Raw genomic sequence first — 14,375 nt, 5'->3', positions numbered from 1 at the left:
TTGAACTTTTTCACCTCTTCGAAAAATAAATCTCCAATTTTTATATTTCCATTTCGTAGAATATTCTGGTCACGAGACATAATCATATACTTTGTGTTTTCGGGATTTACTTCCAAACTTATCGCTTTACTTGCTTCAAGTAAAATTTCCGTGTTTTTCCTAATCGTTCGTGGATTTTCTCCTAGCATATTCACGTCATCCACATAGACAAGAAGCTGATGTAGCCCGTTCAATTCCAAACCCTGTCCGTTATCCTGAACTTTCCTAATGGCATATTCTAGAGCGAAGTTAAAAAGTAAAGGTGATATTTTGTTGGTACGCTAGCAAAAAAGATTGAATACCCTGCACTGCACTACACTACATAATTATTTTACCTTTCCAAGTAGGCATTAGCGATACCACTGAATCAAGGTCCTACAAGCTACCATGAGCCCAGGGAAAAGACTACGGTAGATAGCACTACTACAAGTAAATAATGATCACAGACAACGGGGTCCAAGTTCAGTGGCGGCAAGCAGCCCAAAAAATAGGAAAGAAACAGAAATTATTATAAAAGAAGGGAGGTGTAATTGTGATGGCGAAATGAATCCGAGGTCCAACTCCGAAAGTTACACAGCAACTCTGCTTTAATTGGTTGAGAGAAAACCTCGGAAAAACCTCAAGTAGGTAACGTGTCCCAACCATGATTTGAATCCGAGCCCGCTCGTTTCATGGTCAGACATGCTAACCGTTACTCCACAGCGGTGGATTATACTGATGGTAGTAAACAATAATGATGATGGAACTGGCGGTAATGGAGAGTGAATAGTAATAGCGTTATATTTAATGCCAATAGTAATTGTCAGTAGCCAACACTAAGGAATGCGAAAGAAAATCTATACATCACGTAATTTAAGAAGTTACAAAATAAAAGCTGTTAAGTACTTTTTTCCGATAGCCAAGTTTAGAGGTTCGGAAGTACCGATTCTCAGAAGGTAGTAGGTAAATTGATTATTGATCCTCGTCGAGTGTTTCCAATTTGCGAGAATACGGAGAAGTTGAAGGGAACTGTGCACCACGTATGGATTTAAAGAGGAGGAAAGCTGTAACTTTGCAGTGGTGCATTAGTTACTGGTCGAGATCCTTCAACTACATTCCACTTTCTTAAGCGACAACATAGCGACAGAAATCTTATCTTTCATGTTATTTTAAAAATGTCAAGATTTTCATTATTACACAACATTTTAGGTCTATATTATCATCATTTTATAACTCTGCTACAGAAACATATCTCTGGCTTACAGAAAAGAATAATAAAAACATGCCTTAATAAATCTCTTGATTATCCTTCAGAGCTTCTGTATTCAGAATTTAAAGTATTTGACTTCCATCAAATTTAAAGCAATGTATTACTGAATTTCATACATAAAAACAGAAACATATTTAATTTATATTCACATAAATATAAAACCAAAAGATCAGACAACATATGCTTGACAGTTCCTAAATGTACTACAACTGTAGCATATAATCACAGTAGCAACTTCGGTCCAAGGCTTTATAACATGGTAATAGATAAATTCCCAAACATACAATTTGCTAATGCTCCTTATTTAAAGAAATCTATTAAACATTGCTGTTAACAGAGAAAATTTAAAGTTCAATTATTGTGATATGTGTTTTTTCTTCTTCTTTTTTTCTTTCATTACTTTTTACTCTGTTATTCAATCAAATGTCTTAAAATTAACATTATGTGGAATGTCCCCTGAGCACGAGTATTAACTTACTCTTTCTGGGGCTGCTAGAGAGTTCTTATATGTATCTTTTTTCTGGCAATAAAGTATTATTATTATTATTATTATTATTATTATTATTATTATTATTATTATTATTATTATTATTATTATTACTTACAACTTTACTCAGTTGATATATAGGCTACTGTACCCCATAAGTCAAAAAGTATTTAAACTTAACACCACATAAATTCCCACGAACTTTTATCATCTACCCTACTCAGCATCTACTCGGAAGATTTAGTGAAGAACTATTTTCAAAACATGGGAGGAGTGACAGTATGAAGAAGATATATAATAATAATAATAATAATAATAATAATAATAATAATAATACTTTATTGCTAGAACAAAAATACATATTGATTTTTTATATAAAAACACTCTAGCACCCCCAGAATAAGTTATACACTCGTGCTCAGGGAGCAATCCACATAATGTTAAGACATTTTATTAAATAACAGAGTAAAAAGTAAAAAAAAAATAAAAAATAAAAGAAAAAACACAGATATCACAATAATTGAACTTTAAATTTTCTCTGTTAGCAGCAATTTTTAATTGTTTTTTTTAAATAAGGAGCGTTAGCAAATTGTATGTTCGGGAATTTAACTATTACCATGTTATAAAGCCTTGGACCGAAGTTGCTACTGTGATTATATGCTACAGTTGTAGTACATTTAGGTACTGTCAAGCATATGTTGTCTGATCTTTTGGTTTTATATTTATGTGAATATAAATTAAATATATTTCGGTTTTTACGTACGAAATTCAATAATACATTGTTATAAATTTGATGGAAATCAAATACTAATGTATTTGATTAATAAATACATCTCACTTTAACAACTTATTGTATTAAGTTAAACAATTAATATTTAATAATAAAGAATAACTTCCAAGAATACTAAATAGGTTTCCATGGAAACGAAGAAGTACATGCCAATGTAATTAAGCTTTTCACTTAATTGGACAGTTTCACTTGAAAGTGCGAACTTCATATTCTTGTTAATGTAATCATATAAAGCCATAATGCATTTGGAAGTTAGTCAGAGAATTCATAGAAGCATAACGAGTGAAGGAAATGTGAAATACTCTGTAGTGAAGTTTCGATATTACGTATGAACTACTGTTTTCAAAATTGGACATACAGCTGCAAATGAGTGAAGAAATTGGAGATCATTTCCTCATTAGTTCTTCTTAATGTAAGCGACTACATTGGAAGTTAAGTACAATTTATTCAAATCTTTTTATACACTATAACCACAGTCTAGTATATACAGTCGCGAAGCTCAATACGCAGTAAATATGCAAACATTAGATAGTTGCTCACCACTAGGATCGCCAATATCGCCTCATTACAGGCAATGCAAAATAGTACCGTCACAGTCTATTGTTTCTAGCACCCTCAAAACTCAAGCTTCGTGACTGTATATAGTAGACTGTGCTATAACTTTACCTGTTATTTTTAGACCAGGAGCCTGTTTCATAAAATTACTGCTTTTATTAGATACTTATTGGGAATGTAAAAATTAGTAATTAGCAATGCAGAAAAATCTGTTTCATAAACAAAACTATACTCTCCTAAATTTCCTCACTTCACTTTTAGCAGTTCGCAGTGTGGCTTCATTGGAAAGGTATATGGCATAGATATAAATTATTCCATCTATAATATTTTATGGCTTCCTCTATGCACTGAAGTCGACCTCGGTAGCATAGTCGGTATAGCGCTGACCTTCTGTGCAAGGTCGATGGCATTTAAGTGTGTTTAAATGCGACAGGCTCATGTTAGTAGATTTACTGGCATGTAAAAGAACTCCTTCGGGCAAAATTCCTGCACACCGGCGACGCTGATATAACCTCTGCAGTTGCGAGCGTCGTTAAATAAACCATAATTTCAAATTTCCTATGCACTGAATTTATAATTAATATTATACATTACAGTAAATCAGTTGCATTGCTGTCTTGCAATATGCCAAAATCACTAAAGAAAGAACAGAAAGTTCTGAAACAACACTTTTTAAGGAAAGTTTTTAGAGAATAAAGAATTAACTAATTATTGCAATCCATCATATTCAATAAACTTACTAACAGTTTCATTTACATCTTCTGGTCTCTTATAAGTTCCTTACAAGGATTCTACGTTTATACTATTCACCACACTCTTAATTATTCTACATATAGTTGTTTTAAAACCGCATGCACGACAGCAATGATGTGGTGTTGTTCTCTAGTGCCTAACCAATTCAAAGCAATTTGTAATTGTTGTTTTGGTATCGGAGACCTACTCCTCTCTCTAAAATTTTTCAATGGCAATCAACAATTGATTGAATTATTAGAGGTTAGACGGAACCTTTCATTGCATTCATAAAATCTCTTCTACAAAGCCATGATTTATTCTACGTCTGAAAATTATTGATCTCTTAAATAATACTTTCTACACTAGATGAATGTGTTTCTACAAAGTTATTTTCAAAAGAAGCATGGTGATTTGAATACTTTCAATAGCAGAAGAAAACACATGTGTCAGTTTACTTCACATGCTTTTGTGGACTTCTGTGCAAATTTTACTGAGACTGGAGGAAAACTGCATTCATTAGAGCATTTTGAAAGTTACAAAATGTTGAAAATGAAAAATCTTATTATTAACAAAATAAAACCCTGTCTCCTCTCTCCTCAGTGATATTGTCAAATCTAATAAAACGTCAAAATTTTAGATTAAGTAGTGGAAAATGAAATACAGTAATAGTGAAATCGTGAAATCTGAAAGCGGATGAAACGTTATACAACATGCGTATAGTAACATCATGGGTAATCAAACTCGGCCTTCACACACGTCGTCATCTGTTTAATGCTGTTGGCCCTATTGGTCATTCATTCGTACTCCGTGACTTTGATCAGAAGAGTTTTTCAATCCTACATTTATGTCGTTTCACAAAAACCTAGGACTTACAAAAAAATATTTTCTTCTGAACGTAAGTTATTAGGCGATGAAAGAGTAATGGAACGGAGAAAAATTCTCTCAGGCGCCGGGATTTGAACCCGGTTTTTCAGCTCTACGTGGTGATGCTTTATCCACTAAGCCACACCGGATACCCACCCCGGCATCGGACAGAATCGTCTCAGTTTAAGTTCCAACTTTTGGGTTCCCTCTAGTGGCCGCCCTCTGCACTACGTCATAGATGTCTATGAACGTAGGACTGAAGTCCACACATGTGCTGAGGTGCACTCGTTATGACGCCGGAGTGGGTATCCGGTGTGGCTTAGTGGATAAAGCATCAGCACGTAGAGCTGAAAACCCGGGTTCAAATCCCGGCGCCGGAGAGAATTTTTCTCCGTTCCATCACTCTTTCATCGTATGATGACGCAGAATATCTGCATGGAAATATCATATGTACTTCGGTACATTAAATTATATATATATATATATATATATATATATATATATATACACGTATATAAATTATTAGTCCTACAAATATTTCCGACTCAGTTAAATGTGTCGTGTCACTTGAATCGGCTTTGCATTAAAAAAAGGTAAAGGTATCCCCGTAACACGCCATGAAGGCACTAGGGGGGCATGGAGGTAGAGCATGGCAACGAGAAAAAGTCCTGTCACCACCTGGAACCGAACCCCGGACCTTTCAGTCCGTAGCCAGCTGCTCTACCAACTGAGCTACCCGGCCGCCCCCGGCTTTGCATTAGGAATTCTATATTTAACACTTATATAGGGGGTATTTAGAAACGATGAAAAGATGAAAAATCGGTGATGAAGCAAGAATTAAATAACGACATGTGAAGAAAAACTACTCCACAGCCGCTTTGTCCCCCATACATCTATCTGCCCGGTATCGAACTACAATTGTTCGTCAGAAGCCGTCAATTCGGTAGACAGAATTGAAGACATTTGAACAATATTTATAAGTACCAATTTCGCGTTCGAAATCAAAATACAGTTTTGTCAACAACAATCATCGTGGCTCAGTGTTAGCGCGCTGGAATTAAAAGCCAGAGGGCCCGGGTTCAAATTCCTATCGAACCACAATGAATTTTTAACTCGTTGGGCAAGTTCGTGATCAAGACAACACGGGTATTACCTGGGTACTCAGGTTCCCTTCCCACATCGCAACAATTCTCCATCATCATCATCATCATCATAATCATCATCATCATCATTCATTGTGAGTGTAAAGTAGATCCACCACCTGTGACGCACTCTGGATAGTGTTTGACGAACCAATAGTCTATGCTTCTTGGCAGTACTGATATCTGTGAGTAAATGTATTTATTTGGTCTGTGGAGAAACTTCCGGGCTTATACCGCGTTGTCTTGGTGCTAGTGGCTGACGTTTCGACCGCTGTGTTGTGGTTATCTTCAGAGCATCCCATCCTGCTCTGAGGATGACCAAATGTAAATTATTAATTATATATTATGTTCATAGGGTCGAGGCAAATAAAGGAAAGAAATGGTCCTACCATTGTTCAAAAAAGACCTACGTTTGTTTTAAGTGCACGTAGTGTGTTAAGTTAATGGAATTGAAAGGCTTTCATTGCTGAATAATTTGCTTCGGAGGAGTTAACACTTATTTTTTTTTTATTTTAACCGTCATTAAAATTTGTTAATAGACAGCAACAGTATATCTAAAGTTTTTAATAAATTATCTTTTATATTAAAACGTTTATTTTAATTGTTACAATAGCCTATAGAGTCTTTGATCGTTTCATTTTTTTAAATAAATAAACGAAAAGTGTAGTGGGTAATCCCCTTTCTTCTAAAGAAACTTGTCTTTACTGGAATCATTGTGTGAAATACAGCTTTCCCGTTATGAAACTGCATTAAGTCAAGAATCTAGATAATATGGTTATGGTAGGCGTTCTAGTTGCATTCAGTGTAATCTTAACAATCATTCCAGCCTCCGAAAATAAATTCGCAGTACACATTACGTTGAGAACCGTTATACCAAGAGTATAATAAGCACCGGCATTCCACATCAGGTATCATGTTCAAATGTCAGCGAGAACAATGCAGTACTTATGATAGAAAAATTACACATTGAGTTCGATCACAGGCATACATGTGACAACAGCGCAAAATATAAGGCAAAATCACGTTTATAGCTAGTTTATTCGAAATGCATTTTTCGATAGCCTATTCGATCGTAACACGCGTAATCAAAATAATGATCACGAAGAAACACAAGCAGAGGAAACGAAGAGAGAGATCTTGATTAAAATTTTGTTGCCAAATATAAATGTAATAGAGAACAAAAAATACATTCTGCTGCCAACAAATAAAAGCAGGAGGTTTCGAATCAAATTTCTGAAGACCATAATTCCACAAAATGTATTTATTTATTTATTTATTTATTTATTTATTTATTTATTATTTATTTACTTACATATTTATTTATTTATTTATTTATTTATTTATTTACTTATTTATGCTAATAATTGTAACATAAAATATAATATAAAGAGAAAAACTTTAGAAAGAGTAGAACTCGTGCTCAGGGGCGGAGCCAGACTTGCGAATTATAGATGACGTAGTAGAGCAAGTGGAAGAATTATAAATGAGGAAATGAGGTAGTAGAGCAAGTGGACGAATTCTAAATGAGGTAGTAGAGCAAGTGGACGAATTCTAAATGAGGTAGTAGAGCAAGTGGACGAATTCTAAATGAGGTAGTAGTCCAAGTGGACGAATTCTAAATGAAGTAGTAGAGCAAGTAGACAGCTTCAAATACTTGGGGTGTACTACTGTATAAGCAGTAACACGAGCTGCTGCCAAGAAGTCAAAAGGAGAATAGCAATGGCAAAGCAAGCGTTTATTAAAAAAAAAGAATCTTCTGCAGACCTCTGGAAAAAGAATTACGGAAAAGACTAGTCAAATGCTTTGTGTGGAGTGTGGCATTGTATGGGGCAGAAACGTGGACATTACGACGAAGTGGAGAGAAACGAATAGAAGCATTTGAAATGTGGATATGGAGAAGAATGGAGCGTGTGAAGTGCACAGACAGAATAAGAAACGAAGCTGTTTTGGAAAGAGTGGGTGAAGAAAGAATGATGCTGAAACTGATCAGGAAGAGAAAAAGTAATTGGTTGGGTCACTGGCTGAGAAGAAACTGCCTACTGGAAGTAACGGTAAACGGGAGAAGATTTCGGGACAGAAGAAAATATCAGATGATAGACAACATTAAGATAAGCCTATATGGATCAGATGCGGAGACAAAGAGGAAGGCAGAGAATAGGAAAGATGGGAGAAAGCTGGGTTTGCAGTGAAAGACCTGCCCCTGGACAGAACACTATGAATGAAATTAGTGATTTCCTCAAATGTATTTCCAAGAGATTATTATTATTATTATTATTATTATTATTATTATTATTATTATTGAATATGCAAAATTTACAAATAACCGTCGGCCTGGGTGGCATAGTCGTTAGAGTTCCGGCCTTTTTTGTCCGTGGTTGCGGGTTCGATCCCATCCCAGGTCGATGGCATTTAAATATGCTTAAATGTGACAGGCTCATGTCAGTATATTTACTGGTATGTAAAAGAACTCCTGCGGGACGAAATTCCAGCACACTGGCGACGCTGATATAATCTCGGTAGTTGCGAGTGTCGTTAAATGAAACATTTTTTTTTTACAGATAGGCCTAACCATATTGCACCTAAGACATTTTAGGATTGTAATTAAAATAATAATAATAATAATAATAATAATAATAATAATAATAATAATAAACTATACATAATATAATTATGACAATACAAATACGTTTGCAATCGTTTAAAATATTATGACAAGTGAAAATGAGAAAATAGCGAAGTCTAACAAGTATTTTGAAGATAGGAGAGTACTATAAAATGTACATTCATATAAATGTGATGTTCACTTATATCTTTCTCTCCCGAAAATTGAGCAATGAAACAGAAGATGACAAGCAATCTTACTTTTCAGAAAATTTGGCGCTGTGAAATAGAATGTGATAAACAGTCTGTAATGATTCGTTACATTTGCAGAGATAACGATCTTCATAATTAATACGAAATCTTTGAAAATTGAAACCAAATTTACCATGGCCCAATAGAAAATGAGTGACAAAGAAGTTTGATGCCAGTAATAAAATTAGGGCCTACGTATATTTAACTCAAATTCAAGACATTGGCAAAATCTGAAGTTGTCTTACGAAAACTCAGAGAAACGTGGAATATGGAAATAGAATAACCGACAACCCACAAATGCCATAACACAATATAACATTATACGCATAATTAACTATGTTCAACGAGATAAAATTGAGAAAAATCACTAGTTATATTTGAGCTTAGATCAAGACGAAATTATCTTAGATTAGTGTCTATACAACCAAAGTTCAAAGTTCAGTTTGATTGGAAGTCAACTTCATTATCTGATCTCAGATTAATTATTACTTATTTATGCTAGTCTGCCTACAGGCCATTAGATATTTCAGCGCTCTCGCTATACTTAAACCTGAGAACATTAGCTTCAATAACAGTCTATCGTGGACGACAATCTGCTGCTAAATAAAAATACACATAAAAATTAAAAATCTGTATTAGAAACATGCCATCTCTTAAATGACATGAGATCTGAAGCCATTTGCTAAGTTTAAAAAAAAGCGTGTTATACTGCTAGCTGATAAGGCCAGAAACTTCATGAGACTATTATTAGAAAAAAATTGGTAGAGGAACCGGCAGTATCAATAAAGTTTGTTCTAAGACCGTCCTTTTCCAACAGTAATTCTACTTCTTCTACTTCATCTTATGGAAATTCAGACCAGTGTCTCCTATGTCAAAATCCAGTTTTATAGTTGTTGATAGAATTATAATATAAGAATTGATCACTGTTTTATCATCACAATGAGAAGTGTTGATTTAAAAATAGGCACATAATAATTAATTATATGTTTCAAAACGAAAATGTTTTAAGATCGTAATATGAAGAGTAAAATATATTTTAAAACAATATATTAGATTATAATAATTGTTAAAATGAGCGTTAGAATAATAATAATACGAAACGATAAAATTATTTTTAAAAATCATTGTAACACGTATCTCTTTTTAAATAAGAATGTAATAGTCATTACAAGTGTCTTTCTGAATTATAATATTGAACGTTAAAATCTGTTTAAAAACCATTATATAATAATCAGTTTGGAAAATAATTTTACCGTTTCGTATTATTATTATTATTATTATTATTACGCTCATTTTAACAATTATTCGTGTTATATATTGTTTTAAAACATATTTTACTCTTCACATTACGATCTTAAAACATTTTTGTTTTCAAACATATTATGTACTTCTTTTTAAATGAACACTTCACATTGTGATGATAAAAATTAAGACGTAATTATAACAAAAGAATCAAAATCTATTTTAATACTTAATTTTTTTTAAGTAAGTAAATGTTTTCAAATCAAAATGTGCTATTAAACATCTAGTTTTAAACTGAAAAAAATTTGTAATCTTGGTAGGATTGCGATAGTATTTAAAATTCAATTTCATAATTTCGCTTATCTCTGATTGAGGTTCTAGCTGATATGTGCAGTACATCTATTATCAGACAATACATCTCACTTGACGATATTACTGTATGTGGTGGAGAAAGAACTGAAGACACCCTCGGAATAAGGATGTAACCAACAAAACTTTAATTCCTGTTTCAGGAGAAAGAAAAATAATTTCAGAGGAATATTTCACTAGACCTATATTTATTATCATAGCCATCTGACTAAACAAGAATACAAGTTTACTCAGCCTTTGAACGCAATAATTTATTGTTATAAATAAATGCTTTAAAATTATTTTTTCCAAGTACATCACATTTTGAAGAATTTGATATTACATCCCTCTTCCGGGGAGGTCTTCAATTGTTTGTATAAGTTTCATCTCAAGTCTGATTAACGAAATGTGTTACTAGACAGCGATGTATGCAATGAGGGGAAAATGAACTGGCCACCCTACCCCATTATCTGCTGGCTTAGTTGCCTTATTGGTATCACTTATGACGTTCCAACCTGTCTTCGAACAATTGACTAAACAACAATCATAACGCAAGTCGCAAAAGAATCTGAATTAGAATCATAATCGAGAAGTTTAAAATCCAATTTCTGAATTATAACATAATACTTTTAAAATTATTCTAATACAAGAGCCTAAGAAACGGATATTTACTTAGATCCAAGGTTGTTACGAATATATTCCAGATCCACTCGTTTAAAACGCGGTTAATCACAATACAAGAATCCTTAAAAATCTGTTTCAAAAATGAAATATATAATAGTCTTTGGAGCCATAATAAACACATATTCTTTCATCTCATAAAATGAACTTATGATGATACAAAAGTGTCAAGATATCCTCACCTGTAATTGTCTGACCTTCTCCGGGGGCATAAACAGCGCATTCAAGGCTAGTACTTCCGGGTCCTTCATCATCTCCTCACGAGACATCTTCTCCTCTTCCCATGCAATTTGTTGAACATTACGCAACAATAAAAGGTCGAAAGCCAAGAGCCCGAAGGATACGAGGCTGCTGCTATTGTGAAGAATAGCGGGATCAGTAACATTCAGTTTGGAGTCGCTGTAGTACATCTCCTTCAACTTCCCCAGCAATATGCTGGAGTTGCCCTCGCTGATAGATCGGTTCAGAGCCACCAATACACTCATGAAGTCACTGCTCAAGCTGCTGTTGTCGTTGCTGTCGCTGTTGTACTTTCCTTTCATATCGTCATCGGTGGCCAACCAGTTGTATAGTTCTTGTAAGCGTCCCTGAAGGAAATTCATGAAGGGGTTATCAGCAGAATCAGGATCTTCGCCGTCATATCTCTCAGGATCACCAGGAGTATAAAATAAACCATCATCGTGGTCCAGACTTGGAATACCGTCTCTGTCGATACCATCTTCCAAGATCTCATGCCTGTGATCTCTCAATAAGGACGCTGTTTCCGGATCTCTGAGAGGCACACTTTCAAAATGCTGAGGTGACGTATGATCTCTGTCATGAGGATACTCAAAATTCTGTGGCATAAAATGTTCACCTTTTCCATTGGTTGCGTCGTGTATATCAAATCTTCTTACGTCCTTGTTACCCTGGCCTAAGAAAACATTAGCAATCTCATCTTCAAGAGAAACTTTTTCTTTTTCTTCAGTTGGCGCATGGAATAAACTATCAAGGAAGTCGCTTGGGTTATGGTCATTGTTTCCAAAAAGTTGTTTAATGAATTCCGAATCATTTTCTGCAGACGTTCCAGTACTGCTGAAAGGCACAGAATCGTATATTGTCGATTTATTGTGTTGATTGTCAATAACAGGAGTCGGCACTGATTTCGGAGTAACAATTTCACCAATTATTTCTGGATTCTCTGGTATAAAAGTTGGAGTTTCTGGGATCGGTTGAGGGTAAAGAGGTGATCCAGATGTTAAAGATTCTTTTTGATGGTCCATTGTAGTTACAGTAGGGATATTTTCTTTACCTGTGGCAGATTTCGACACTTCTTGGACATGAGCCTCTTCTGTAAAGTCTTTATTAAACAATTCTTGAGGAACTGTAGTGATGGTAGTAGTAGTAGTAGTAGTAGTAGTAGAAGTTGTAGTAGTAGTTGTGATGTCTTTTTCTTTTTGATGTTTTGTTTTTACATTTTTCCCGTCAACACCGTCTCGTTGGCTTCGTCGTTGATTTTCTTCGTTTGTCTTCGTGTTCGTTGCACCAAAAACCACCTGCTGTTTCTTTTCAGTCCTAGGAGAAGGAATTTCTTCCGCGATAAATTCAGTATTTTTAATCACAGTACTGTCGTCACTTTCCATATTCAGTCCGAACCATAACGTGATCCCTATGAACGCACAAACCGCGACGAAGGTCAGCGACCCCGCAGCTATCCACCACTTGAGGTTGCTCTTCTCGGCCTTGCCCTTGCTCACCTTTTCATGCCGCTGCATGTTGCCGTCCGCACACGATACTCTGTACTTCACAACTGAAAGCTGTTACACGTATTTGTGATGCTCACTACTTGTAATCACTCTTCGTCTTCCTCCTCCTCCGCCGCTGCTCCTTCACAAGTCTTCCACTTCCACACTACTCACCTACACCCGCCCCAGCTGTAGTAGGCAGGCGGACCGGTGCAGCACAATACTTTGGTTCCACTACATCAATAAACCAGGAAAGGTCATCGCACTCCCCCGGTGTACTTGAGCTGCTTCTCTACTTGCAGTTCAACGATGTGAGAATTCTTTCTACGTGTGAGACAGTCACTGTCCAGAGTGCATGCAGAAACACGTCCGAACGCATTGTGTATTCTGCTCCCAGTTAAAAAAAGGATTATCCTGGCGTTTGAATTTAAATCCCCATTTATACTATTAAATAAACGCATAACAAGTACAATATCATCTTAACATTATACCACAAAATGACTGTAGTATGTCGATCATTTCTTCAAAAGAAATATGTATTTGAGAAAAATAAATAGCAATTTCCTCGAAAATGGGTCCAAGATATTTTTTTAAATAAAATAAAGTAGTACCAAAATGAAACTTTACATACTGTACATCTTCATAAATATTTCTGTCAGAAAAATTATCTTTAGAATTATGATTCCAATCTAAAACATCTTCAGTCTTAAACGGATTATAAGAATTACGTTACAAATTGACATAATTCTAGCCGTTTCCTGTAGGCCTAAAGAGCAAAGAAACACAAGTAGACTTCAATTATTACATATCCTGCCTGCTTAAATTTTTAAAACGAAACTGCATTGCCTACATGTATCATTTATTGTCGATATGAAGAAGAACGTAAGATCGCCACTTAGATGATTTAACAAAACTAAAGCCCAGATGCTGAAGCCAACAATAATAATTGTAAACCTAACCAGCTAAGTACTAGCCTATAGTAAATGTGACAAAACATCCATCACTGATTAGAGGACCACCACGGATAATATACAGTAGTGAACAAATAAACTCAAGTAAGAATGAATAAATATATGTAACACGGGCATATATCGGTCTACACACATACAAAATAATATTCTAAAACTGAGACGCACGTACAACATATGTACACAATAATAATAATAATAATAATAATAATAATAATAATAATAATAATAATAATAATAATATAAATCGATTTATGACGAATAACGTCTTCTGAAGTCCAAACCCCATTCTTCTCTGCTGTCCCACTGTCCATTTTTTAGTAGATTATTTTACGACGCTTTATCAACATCTTAGGTTATTTAGCGTCTAAATGAGATGAAGGTAATAATGCCGGTGAAATGAGTCCGGGATCCAGCACCGATAGTTACCCAGCATTTGCTCATTTTGGGTTGAGGGAAAACCCCGGAAAAACCGCAACCAGGTAACTTGCCCCGACAGGGAATCGAACCCGGGCCACCTAGTTTCGCGGCCAGACGCGCTAACCATTACTCTACAGGTGTAGACCCTACTGTCCATTAAACCCTCCTTGCTTATTGTTTACTTCATTAAATATGTAAGAAAAGCCACCCTAGACACGAGTTTTACTCTGTCACAGATGTGCTAGAACATGAATTCTTTTTTTATATTTGTGTACGTGTTT

The 14,375-nt window shown here is 34.9% G+C and overlaps 1 protein-coding gene across 1 annotated transcript in view; it reads right to left on the bottom strand.

Moving 5' to 3' along the window:
• Positions 1–12,837, bottom strand: part of LOC138697846 (uncharacterized) — a 144,965-nt gene extending 132,128 nt beyond the window's left edge. The window contains exon 1 of the mRNA XM_069823409.1: positions 11,165–12,837. Coding sequence (XP_069679510.1) covers positions 11,165–12,736 — 1,572 coding nt within the window. The 5' untranslated portion in view covers positions 12,737–12,837. The remainder of the gene's footprint in view (positions 1–11,164) is intronic.
• Positions 12,838–14,375: the final 1,538 nt, after the last annotated feature.

Source organism: Periplaneta americana, chromosome 4, assembly GCF_040183065.1.
Source record: "Periplaneta americana isolate PAMFEO1 chromosome 4, P.americana_PAMFEO1_priV1, whole genome shotgun sequence".
NCBI lineage: Eukaryota > Metazoa > Arthropoda > Insecta > Blattodea > Blattidae > Periplaneta > Periplaneta americana.
The sequence above is the reverse complement of the archived record's forward strand: the minus strand, read 5'-3'. Positions and strand labels throughout refer to the sequence as shown.